The 12,288-nt window shown below is 40.2% G+C and overlaps 2 protein-coding genes across 10 annotated transcripts in view; one reads left to right on the plus strand and one right to left on the minus strand.

Annotated features, from left to right (window-relative positions):
- Positions 1-59: 59 nt before the first annotated feature.
- Positions 60-6,411, minus strand: LOC135483866 (vacuolar protein sorting-associated protein 33B-like). Its single transcript, XM_064764918.1, has 15 exons — positions 6,290-6,411; positions 5,563-5,711; positions 5,116-5,233; positions 4,595-4,735; positions 4,247-4,351; positions 3,934-4,030; positions 3,587-3,664; positions 3,071-3,228; positions 2,678-2,771; positions 2,284-2,358; positions 1,919-2,085; positions 1,512-1,658; positions 1,106-1,301; positions 784-876; positions 60-576 (listed from the first exon to the last, which is right to left on the minus strand). Exons 1-15 carry the CDS (start codon positions 6,380-6,382, stop codon positions 491-493), a joined length of 1,797 nt encoding a protein of 598 aa, XP_064620988.1. The 5' UTR covers positions 6,383-6,411; the 3' UTR covers positions 60-490.
- A 1,790-nt stretch (positions 6,412-8,201) lies between these two features.
- Positions 8,202-12,288, plus strand: part of LOC135483273 (small G protein signaling modulator 1-like) — a 33,326-nt gene continuing 29,239 nt past the window's right edge. For 5 of the 9 annotated variants that reach the window (XM_064764001.1, XM_064763998.1, XM_064763999.1 and 2 more), the window contains exons 1-3: positions 8,204-8,460; positions 8,572-8,615; positions 10,748-10,823. In XM_064764001.1, the coding sequence (XP_064620071.1) occupies positions 8,445-8,460; positions 8,572-8,615; positions 10,748-10,823 (136 nt within the window). In that variant the 5' untranslated portion in view covers positions 8,204-8,444. Of the gene's footprint in view, positions 8,461-8,571; positions 8,616-10,747; positions 10,824-12,288 lie in introns of all 9 variants that reach the window. The other 4 variants (XM_064763994.1, XM_064763996.1, XM_064763997.1 and 1 more) reach the window with 2 other exon arrangements.

Consider the following 12,288-nt stretch of genomic DNA (forward strand, 5'->3'; position numbering starts at 1 on the left):
AGACAGATATGTGTCTCTAAAGCGGAATAACAATGACAAAGACATAATATTATGTCCTTTGATTTTTATTTCATACACAATGGCACATTTGTAGATACAGATCTATAAACAATTTATACACTTCTGTTTCAGGTGACCTTTACAATCAAACTTGAACTATCAAGGGACATGGACTATCTCTTACTTCCCCACCTTTCTAATCCTGCAGTTTGGCCTCCCAATACTCCTCTCAGATCTCAAGCTCTACATTGTGGCAAGAATAAATGAATGCAACATGACAAGTGATATCTTAATCTTCAATAATATTCTTAAAGCTGATCACGTTTAGCGAAATCAACTTGACAAAACCCAGTTGCCAAAGTTTTCCTTGAACACACATTTTTGTTTTCTTCCTCCTGTCTGGAAGTTAGCCTGTAACCTCAAGATCATGGAATGTGCAAACAAGCACGTCTCATAAGTCTCTGAAGTGAAACTGGTCGGTTTATTGATGCTACCGTTCTGCAGCAGTGTCCACAACCTGGTCCATCAGTGACCGGCCGTTCAACATTTCTGATGTAGCGATGATGAATCTCCACCCTGGAAAATGAATTTATCTGTGTCATTTTTAGTTTAGTCTTTGGCATGAACTGCCACCTTAGGTTGTGAAATAACAGAAGAGTCATACAACACCTTAGCCAGCACTAGCAGGCCACTCCCCTGTATGAGACAAATCCACTGTAGAATCAGATATGGGAGTAGAATTTGAGATATGCATGGAAGACTGAGAAGCATAGCAACACAAACCTTTTAATTTGCCTAGGAATCGGAGAGCCACAACTTCTGAGTACGTGCATCCTCCTACGAAGTAGACCAATATGACCTTACTGGAGGTAGTCGCTGAAACAAGATTCAAGAATGTTGGTTTACAACAATCAAACAAACGAAAATTTATGTTCAGTTGTTTTGACCAAAGTGTTTTCAGTACTATTAAAGTTGCCACGTAAGTTTGATCTGAGTGACACCCAACATTGGTTTTGTAACTATCCATTGCATTTAAAGTATGGTATAAGATTTAGCTAGATTGATTCCTCCTAAAGTTCAGAAAGAGCAACTAAAGTATATTTACCTCTGGCAGACTTGACTTTATATTCCGAGAAGACAGGTTCTGGTACGTGTTTCATGACGTCTTCCAGTCCTGTGAAACCTTCACGACTGATCACCTGCTCAATCAACTTGCAGGAAAGAGGTGTATAAGCTCCACTGAACACATACGCCATATGAGACGGATTCTTTAAGTTGAAGTCTTCGTTGAACTTTGGTACCTGAAACATCAAGGAGTTGAACGATATATAAAACGTTGTCAGGAACTGAACCTGGTACAGCAAATTGAGTATCAGTAAGACCATTTCTGCATTTGTAGGCAGACAAATCATTCCGAGGTGTACTCAACAGATCTATTGGTGATTCTTTTCTTTCATCCTCATTTTTAGCTTGGTGGTTCATCTAGGATCTTTGCCACAAATAAAACTTACCAAATTGAGTTTCTTTCTTAGAGCCTGGAATGAACTCTTCCTTATGCCCAGTTGTTTGGCAGCTGGAGTTGGTGCCTTCTCTTGTTCTGTTAGTAGACCAATCTTCTTCAGGTTGTGGAATGTGAGAAGATGTTCAAAGCCATGACTCTGGAGGTGAATTAGAATACATGAAAGAAGGGATGTCTCTCTTCAAGCGCAATTATGAAAGTAACCGACAACTTGAAGCCTTGCGACTAATTCACATGCTCGGTCAGTGCAACTTGGTACTCTCAACTGGCCTGAAATGGCAAAGTGTAGTGTAGTATATGCGCCCCTTTGTTTCTCCAGAAAGGTTTCCGGAATAGGATGGGGAGAGAGTAGACAGTGCTTTGAGGCAATACAGCTGTACAGTATACAAGGTGACTTACATGTAAGAACTGTGTCCTCATACTTTTGTAAAGGGCGGGTGGGAGTCCATCATTGGTCTGTGAGAATAGGCAGAGGTGTCTGAGTATAAGGCTCTTGTCCAGTTGTCGATGTATGCACTCTTCAATGTAGTTAGTGATCCCTCGAGATTCTATACCTTCTAGCAAATCTGAAAACAGTGAGAAAAATATGCGGTTAGATCTGTTAATCTCATCAAACACTGGAGTATTACATGTATACTCCCGGACTGCCAACTATTGACATAATTGGGATTTGGTTCAACCCCGGAAACAAAGCTTTACATGTATATGGGGATCAAGAGACGACCTTAGAGATGACAACCAGGTATGGGGAGAGATGTACATACTGTGTTCAGTCGTCAGAAGTTCTTCAAAATCTCCTTTATTCTTCTTTCCTAGTATCACTTCTGATGCACCAATATCTGAAATGGACATGTAACTTTGATAAAACATCACTGTGACATCCAAAATGCAACACAGAACTTTAGGCAAATTCATCCAGCGACCCGACCCCTACAGCCTGGTCTTCAGTTCTGATCCCTCTCGTCATGTCTTAAGTAGTTGAGCTGCGAAGTCAAGGCAGTCCTGCAGGATGTGAACTGGAGTTTGGATTGGACTCACAGATTGGTGCAGCACTGTGTCTACTACACTGTAGACCAAAGTGCCCAGTTTGAAGGCGATGAATGATCGTTGCCTCCCCTGTTAGTCCCATCCTCGATGTATATCTCAAGGAGTACTTACGTAAAGCTAATGACTTGTGTTGCTGTTTCAACCCCTTCAATTCATTTGAAACAAAGTTTTTCATGTCACTCACTGATGATATGCCATGTCTTTTCTGTAAAGGAAAAGGTCATTCTGGTAGTTATTTTAGATTAAATAAGATCTGAACCGGATCAAACTGATTAACACACCCAAGTCATTAAAATGATATTGGAGTGATGCGACCAGCCAAAGGAAATTTGTAATGGACTGTTTGCATCCACAGATCATCACATCAAATTGCATCGGACAATGTGGACATTAGTTGCACTGACTGCTGTACACTAATGTGAATAAAAGGGTGGCTGAAGCTCTGCTCAAGATGCCAATTCTACAGGATGTACAGGCCCTTCTATCTAGCAAGGTGAGACTTACATCATATCCACTCTGCAACTCCCTAGCTTTTGCACCAAGATAACCAAATACATTTGAAAAGTGTCGATTTCTAATCTCCTCGAAGACCTCATCGTCTGAAGTCAGCAATAACCGCACAGTCTTGGCACGGGTGATCTCCGGACCAAACTCAACAAAACCTGACAAGTACAAAGTAAGAACTCATTCAGTGATGGCCAAGGACCCCACCACAAGAACAACATTGCAGTGAAGGACTACAAGATACAGGAATACTGTAAAGTCTCACTAATCCAGTAACACCATAACAATTTCACTTGCTATGAAATGGTAGATCATGTGACCCTTTTAAAAGAAGGGCAGCATTCAAACAGAGATTGGTGCAGCATAACTTGCAGCGAGACATTCAATATCTCCATGTATATCTTACTCAGCTGCTCATGAAATGCGCCGGACCAAAGGAAATGATCTCCTTTATTAAACACATGAAATTAGTGGTATTTTGGCATTTAAGTTCATTATCATCAGAGGAATGCTTACCACTTTTGATTCCAAATGTTTCGTCCACCAACCCCTCATATGTCACCTGCGATAGAAGTGGAGTCACAAAGTCTATATCTGAAAGGAAATCAGTACTTGGCTGAGATTAGAGTCTGAGTTTTCGTACCATATGAAGAGCAGCTTCCATAGAGTCTTCACCAAGACCATAGAGGACAACCTCTTTGAAAATATGTTTCCTCCAGAAGATCCTGGATTACACACAGACACCAATTAAATCTCCTTAGTTAACACATTAAGTTCCCTTGTCACTAATTTGAGGTCATGTTTGTGGCAGGCTCTCTTAAGGTTTGACTAAATCAATATTTCTGTCATTTTTTACTTTATACCTCTATCAATTAAGAACACATGTCCGATTTCATTGCTGACCCTTCTCTTCTGATCACAGCCATAGCGTAACATCATATTCATCAAGTCAAATGAAATCTAAAGAAAAAAATCGACTTGTAGACCAACATTTACATTGACAATAAAAATAACAGTTGAAAAGGAATTGGGACATTTTCTTAAATGACGATGTGCTAATGTCAAAATCAATCTGTTTGATATGCTATCAACATTATTTGAAGTGCTGTTTTGGATCTTTGAAACTAAAATAAACTCTTAACAATGAAATTCCCAACTCAGTTTACCAATACTCACCTTTGACCCCCTGCCCACGCCATAGACATTTGGAATGATACCGTACAAGTCTTGGAGACTCACAAGCGATTTGGCAACAGTGTGCAACCATGATTGGTCATTTTCCTTCAAGAGAAAAAAGATACTCATTGACACATTTCAGACCAATTAGTGACAATTAGTCTCTTGAAAATTTGAATTGATACTCTATAGAGATGAGTTAGCAACCACTAAAGACAACATCAGACCTCTGCATTGTATGAACCAACTAATAGATGATGAGCTCATCCATGGGCAGTCAGTATCAGTGAACCCAAGTTGACAGAACTAGAAATCATCCCACCACCAGAAGCAGATAAAATGACTCACTAAGAAGAATGATTTGAAGAACCCTGGCATCTCCAGGGATAGCAAGTCTCTATCTAATGGAATCAAGTCGAGGTGGAACTCGTCCAGTGAGACATGTCCAAATACGCCCTCTTGTTCAAGGATCCGCTCACAAACGTGACACTGAAGCAAAGAAAATACTGATAGGACAGCATAGCTATAGATCCATGCACTTGATTGGGAACAACGTTTATGAAGACGTCGTGTCTTGTCACGTTACAGTAATGTAAAAATGCAGGGTGACGTGATGACGGCCAACACTACGTTATGTAAACGTTGTTCCCAATCAAGTGCATGGATCTATAGCCATACATCAAAATTCATGGAGGCCTATAGTAACAAGACCAGATTTTAGGGACTGCCAATATACAAGGCAAACAAATCAGGACTAGAAGTCGGACTGACTACACTGTGGATGGTTGAATGAAGAACAGGTATTGATCTTCTTCCCTATTGTCATTGAGCTCAAGTTGTTAAGGGGACACAGAAAGGAAAAATCTCACCTTTTTGGGCACAAAGATGATTTTGTATTTCCTTTTCTGTTGAATTGCAATGTCAGCATTTATTGTATCTGCAACACATTTGACACTCTTCATGCTTGGGCGGATCAGGTACATCCTCCTGAAAAATATGGAATTCACCAAAAGTAATAATTGGAATCACTGACCCGATTTTTGTCAGTGAATAAGGGGCAAGCAACTATAGGTACTATGCATTATGATATGAAAGAGAGAATTCAAAAAAGATTTTGATTCAAAGGACTATGATTAGCACTAGCCAGACAGTAATAACGCTCTTGAAAACGAAGCTGGTTCATCCAGAGCTGATCCAGAGATACAGCACTGTTAACCACAGGCGCTGCCGGACTGTTCTCCTCATACCAAATCTTATGGGACTGGGAGGAGTTATTTCCAAACTGGTGGACCTAACTGGATAGTTCAAATACTCACTGCCGACAGCCAGATAGGGCCTTGGTTGTACTTGGTTCCAGTTTGTAGATCTTGTCCACTCCATGGCTCTTGAGGAACTGGGCTCCAGCAATTCTATCCAAAGGCTTCATCAATGGTTGTTCTATGATCAGGTCTTTTAGCTCAGGCATCTGAAGATGAAGACATTGGATATTTATAATTTTACATTCACTGCTCTCTTATAATATATTACAATGGTATGCCCTCTGCTCCCCAACTGCTGTCCTCGCGATGATATGATAGTCATCAGAATATCAGCTAAAGACTCCCTAGACCCTATATACTGAACATTACATTAAGCTTTGTTCCGATCACAGGAATGTGTGTCACAACAACTATGATCTGTAGTGTATGATATAGTTGCCGCCAATGCCGGATGTCAAACTCGACTCGGGGGGGGGGGGGGGGGGGCCGGGATACGTGTTGTTCAATCAAAGTTATAGTGTTGGACTCTTTAGTGGAATATTGGCTATTGAAATGCTATGATATGGCACTGGTTATTAACATTCATGATATAACAGCATTTTGGGTATACATAAAGAATTGCGACTAGTAGAATGAGTGACAAGGCCCAGTGAGAGAAAACTGAAAAAGGGGGCGTGGCACAAATCAGGACCCTTTTCACTTCTTTGCTGCATAAATGATCATGAATGCCTTTCAAGTCATTCACTACATGTGAGCTCAAAGAGCAGTACTTTATGATGCTTACAGACTCCAGGAGAAGTTTTAGTTGCCCCCTGGCAACAATCCTGAGCATGTCAAAGTCGGGAAAAGCTCCACCACCCTGCATTACTCCTGCCATTTTCCTTATTTTGGTGACAGAACTTATGACGGGGGTGTTACGAGCAAACAATTTATGAAAAGGAGAAATATTATTCCTGTTGATATTTTACCAAATGCATTCTACGCTATTTAAATGTAATGCATGTTCCAATGAATAAACAACTACAAGAAAAACATTTATTATTATGTTATAAACATATAATTTTATAAGTTGTCATCCCTAGAATAAATGAGTGTGTCCAATTCAAAAGGTGAAGGTCACAAAGATGAGTTCCAAGAAATGCAGCAAATGCCAGGAAATGTTAAATTCTGCTTAATAAATATGAGATAAGTAAAAAACGTCTGTTGAGATAATTCTATATTCCAACTTGAGAAGTTGTATTAATCTTTTTTAATTTCGTACTTTTAAACTACTATTTTTACATACCGATGTCCAATAGGCCCAATTATAATAATTTTGGCTCATCAAAAATAGCGATTTGTTACAACCTCGATGTACACTTCGAGGGATGTCGGAGTTCTTCTAGAAATTAGAGGTGACGCAACCATAAATTCATAACGTGGGAAATACGAATTAGCATCGGTCCGCTTAGACTGTCCTCACTCAAGGCAAATCAGGGCCCGGTTTCTCAAAGAATCTTAAGTCTGTTTTGGTGACTTAAGTATGAGAATTTCTTAAGTTTTGTCTTAAGTTGATTCACAAAGAATCTTAACTCGCCTAGCCGACTTAAGTACCCCAAAAACTTAAGCACGGTAGCTAGTCGGAAGGAAGGACACAAGATGCTTTGAGATTCGTACCTAAGTTTTTGACTTGGCTTAGTCAAAATATTATGACTTAAGACAAACACTTAAGATTCTTTGAGAAACCGGGCCCTGGATGAGAAAATAGGCCTACTGGTATTCCACTTGCGGTCAACATAACCTTTACCTCGATGTTGGTGGTCGGCCTACCCATTGTTCAGAGTGTTGGAATGAGAAGTATCCTATATTGACACAGAGACATGCCGGATGTGCCATGCCCCTTCACTATGCGTAGATGCAGGGTTAGCGCGCCCGTTCGCATTTTCGCCACTTGCGAATGCTGCACACTAGTGGCGAATGTAAAACAATGTCTGGCTAAAAATTTTGCGAATTCAATTTGAATTCCATGATTTGGCGAGAGAGTATGGTCAAAGTCTATCAAAAAGATCTACTTCCACACCAAAAATGCACCAAGGAACGATCGTTAGTCAGTCAAACTTTATCATATTTGCGGGCGGCCGCGCTGTCACACGTGGTTGCTATCGTCTGCATTGTAGTTCTACCCGTTGCCGCTACAGTGATTTTGGTGGCGCTGCTGGTTGCCTTACGCATAAATTATCGGCTAGTTTCCCGCTCGCTTCGTTGCCATGGAGTCTCCGGTCACGGGTTCCTCGAATCGTTCGTTGATTTGCTGGTCCCAGTAGCCTCTGGCGGGCTGCCATTCTCGCACATGGGTTGGTTCCAATGCCAATGCCGCTTTTAGAACCAACCCCTCGCACATGTTACTGTGGGCTGGGTCGGCCCCAAGATGGACAAAAGATCGGCAATGGCTAGAGCTGACACAATATGGCTAAAAGTGACAGCCACTTGGCTAAAAATGGGCTAGGAGGAAAAAATTCTCAGAGCCAACCCAAACTCGCACAGTGCCGAAATTAAAAATTCAATTTCCGTTGTTTAGGAACGACATCAGCGCCTCTAGTGTCAAGATTGAGAGCCAACCCTGTAATGGTGACGTCATCTTTTGTTACCAGCAGAACTCCGACATCCCTCAATGTGTACATCGAGGATGTAACAAATCGCCAAAAATAGGAGTTTAAATGGCGCGTATGAATACATAATTCCAGGAAGTTCCTAGAAACTCATAAGACTCCGTTTTATCCACAGTTTGATCCTAAAAGTTACACTTTTCATGATTTAGTTGTCTGTGTAATTATTCTATGATGTTTCAAGAGTCATAATAGTCATATTATTGCGATTTATTAAGTCACCTATAACTTCTCGGATGGCTACAAAATTGGTGTTGTTCGGCTACTGCATAAATAATCAAGAGTTCTGTCAAAATGGCATCTGAAAATGGTGAGATTCCTACAAAATCGCCGGATTTCTGGTTATTTCATATTGGCCTAAAGTAACGATGTGTTATAAAGATTCTTTGAGTGCTTAATTTTTGGTATTTACTTGTTTCAGATAAGGAAATACGGGAGAGATTGCTGCGAAATGTCAAGAAAGAGGTGAGAATATGGTGGCATATTTTTTACTTTTTCCTACCCGGCCATGGCAATCGAGGCATAGGGATGGCACATTCTCTTGACTCAACATTGCTCTATAGAGGCTACATGTCATAACAATGCTTGTGAATAGTCTGCTTGTGTCTGTCCAGTTCATCTCTACAGGTGAATTTTCTCATTTAGTTTGAGAGTAGGCTGAGGGAGGCCTAAAACAGTAACACTAACACTAGACTAGTCACTAGTAACTGGCAATCCGGGCCAAAGCTGTTACCGCCAATATTATACCGGTACCAGCCTCAGCACCTGTGCTGTCACCTGTGTCACTGACTGGGTTACTTGTGTCAGTGTGTGACGTCCTCTCATCCAGGGGTTTTAATCAACATAAAAAAAGGGTATGCGTTCGTAATTACAGGTGATCCAGGAAAATAGAAGTGCAGTTATTAGTCATACACAATGCCATCGTCCAGAATTTGTGCTGAAACTTGGTATTTTCAGTACATGTATTTGTGTCTGTCTACACAATTACAATGGCAATGCTGAATCCTTTTGATAATATTTCCCTTGTTGTCATCTGCAGGGCCGGCTGCAGTGCAGCTCTGCACATGGTTAGATATTTTAGGTTTGTCATTTTGCCAAATCCCTGGATATCCGGAGTGCTGTCTGAATATTATCAGTAAAACTCTAACCCTGCAGAATTAGTATCTTGTGTGAGACAGCATCTGGCCTACCAATGATATGAAGGAGATGATAACTATGTCAGACTGCTATGTTTATCCAGAGTTTCGATAACAGGGTGTGACTTTGGGAGGTTGAGAAGTTTAGCCCTCCCCAGCCTTCCTCACTGCTACTTCTAAAAAAAACTTGAACTTCGTACTTATACAAATTTTAGAATAAGACTATTAGACTAAGACAGATACGTTAACTTGTTTCTAATGTACAAAATACATTTGGCCTTTAACAAACAGCAAGCAGTGACTTCATTCATCATTGTGAAACATCACATAGACCAGCTTATCAAAACGATTGATCTCCATTCAAGATGCACAGTGTTCTTTATTGATCGCATTTATTATGATTGATTAGCAACATAATGATGGGAGTCCATTACTAATTGATCACCCTATTTAATCTCATCAGCTGTGCCTATGAATCAGAGCTGATGGTAGCAATGAAAAATCAAGTTGCGCGTGATGGACCAACTACTAGACATTGTCATAATGTGATTTATAATAAAGTTCGAGCCAACGAAGATCTGGAATTGAATCAGATTCATTATTACCAGGATTCCAGGCCAAACAATTCATTGCTTATTGACTGTTTTTTATTATAGCCTATTGCAGATTAATTATATCCTAATTTTGATGTTTTGTGTTTAATTTGATAGTTTTATCTCAACAATTATGTCAATTGATGTGTTTATTGTATCAAGGAATAGATATTGTTTGATGAATAAATCTATCTTAGGCAAACAGAATGTGCAGAACTTGAGAAATAAAGGATGTCTGATTGAACTTTGTCATTTAATTATCTGGTTATTGAACAGTCTCATGGTTGCTGGTCCTAATGTAACACCTCTGTTGCCTGACAACCATAAGATCATGACATAACTGCCTTGAGAGGCTTCAAGAATATGTAAGCATATGACATGAATAATTATCCAGATTGACACCAATCGTAGCAGAAATTTGCATGAAACCATTACTAAGAAACTAGTCTAATTGTAAGCAGTTGGCCTGCCTTGGCTGAAGTTACTTACAACAGAGGGGGAGAAATTTCAATTCAAGTATGAAAATTGTTTTTAAAATTTGTAACGTCCCTTCCACTGTACTGGAGAAAGTATAGCAAGAATTAATTTGGACACAGAATTTAGCCTGATAGTAACTCCCTTCTAAGAGCACGGCAATGATTTCTCGGTCTGAACGATCACCAAGGTTTTTACATCTCGTCAATTTATACTGTACCTTAAAACCATGCAAGTCTGGATGCATAGAGACTTGAATTCAACATAACTTGCCAAGCCCTTTGTAATGTCCGTGCTCGCATGTCTCCATGATTCCATGAAGAGGAGGAGAGCTGTTTCATCCCCACATTATGATCTGCTGCATTTATCTGAAGTCACTTTCTTGTCTTTGAAGGTCAAGTCGATTATGGAGGAGGCGGTCACCCGCAAGTTTGTGCATGAGGAGAGCAGCAGTATCACAGCACTATGTGGTGAGTCAACCTTTTATTTTTCTTTCTGTATTATGTATACATGTGAATGTATACATAATGTATGTCTGACGTCAAAAGTGTGCGTTTATTCAAATAGTGAATAAAATTCGTTGAAAGTGAATTTTAAAAGGACATGCCCTGGTGATGCCACCGGTACATGTTAACATCTGGTGACAAGACAAAACTTGTCTGATCAATAGCTCATGATTGATCAGTGATGTATTTCATTGGAAATTGAACATCTGCATAGTGGTTTTATAGCTGGTAGTGGTACTGGTAGTTCAGTCTTCATTTTTATTGCAAATTGAAGGTTGCACTATGATACGACAAGCAAGAAGGTGATGGTATTTGATAGACTCTGGAGTTGATACTGTGTCTGAGTTGGGAGTCCTTCGCAATTGGGTACCAGTGAAACTACGGCCGCTGGAACATGCTGGAACATGGTCGAGAAAGTCACTCGGATATATTGCATTGTCAGAATTCTTTCCATTTTAACAGCAAACCAACAACCAAGGAACTGCATTTGTGACTTTGTCATGATTATTGAGGTTAGGCAACATCACCCAGCAAACCCATTCATCCCACATTCTGTTTGTCTGGCTCTAGGAAAATTCGTCCCCGGATAATTCGTCCCCGGAAAACTCGTCCCCGGAAAATTCGTCCCCTAGGAAAATTCGTCCCTGGAAAATTCGTCCCCGAGGAAAATTCGTCCCTGGAAAATTCGTCCCCAGATAATTCGTCCCCGCGGATAATTCGTCCCTGGAAAATTCGTCCCTGACGAAAATTCGTCCCCGGAATATACGTCCCCGAGGATAATTCGTCCCCGGAAAATTTAACAAAAGTTGAAAGTTTCTGACATTACTTTCTAGTAATAACTACTACCTACTCCTTTCGACTTTTCTCATTCAGTGTTATATCTCTATTTACTACCCTACTAGCTAGTTACCTACTCCACTTTTTTCATAGTAGGTAGAGGTAGGCAGGCGAAATAATTTTTTTTTTCTTCAAATAAGTATTTTTACTGGTCAGAATGAAAGATAAGCTCTAAATTCTTCAATAAAATATTTTGCCTGCCTACCTCTACCTACTATAAAAATAGTGGGGTAGGTAACTAGTAAAGAGTAATTAGTAAAGAGAGATGTTACACTGAATGAGAAAAATCGAAAGTAGTAGTTATTACTACAGTCCATTCGACAAGACTTAAGGGTCTTAGAAAGTAAAGTCAGAAACTTTCAACTTTGTAAAATTTTCTGGGGACGAATTATTTTAGGGGACAAATTTTCCTAGGGGACGAATTATCCTCGGGGACGAATTATCCGGGGACGAATTTTCCTTGGGGACGAATTATCCTCGGGGACGAATTATCCGGGGACGAATTTTCCTAGGGGACGAATTATCCGGGGACGAATTTTCCTTGGGGACGAATTATCCGGGGACGAATTTGCGGGGACGAATTTTCCGGGGA

This window comes from Lineus longissimus, chromosome 2, assembly GCF_910592395.1.
Source record: "Lineus longissimus chromosome 2, tnLinLong1.2, whole genome shotgun sequence".
NCBI lineage: Eukaryota > Metazoa > Nemertea > Pilidiophora > Heteronemertea > Lineidae > Lineus > Lineus longissimus.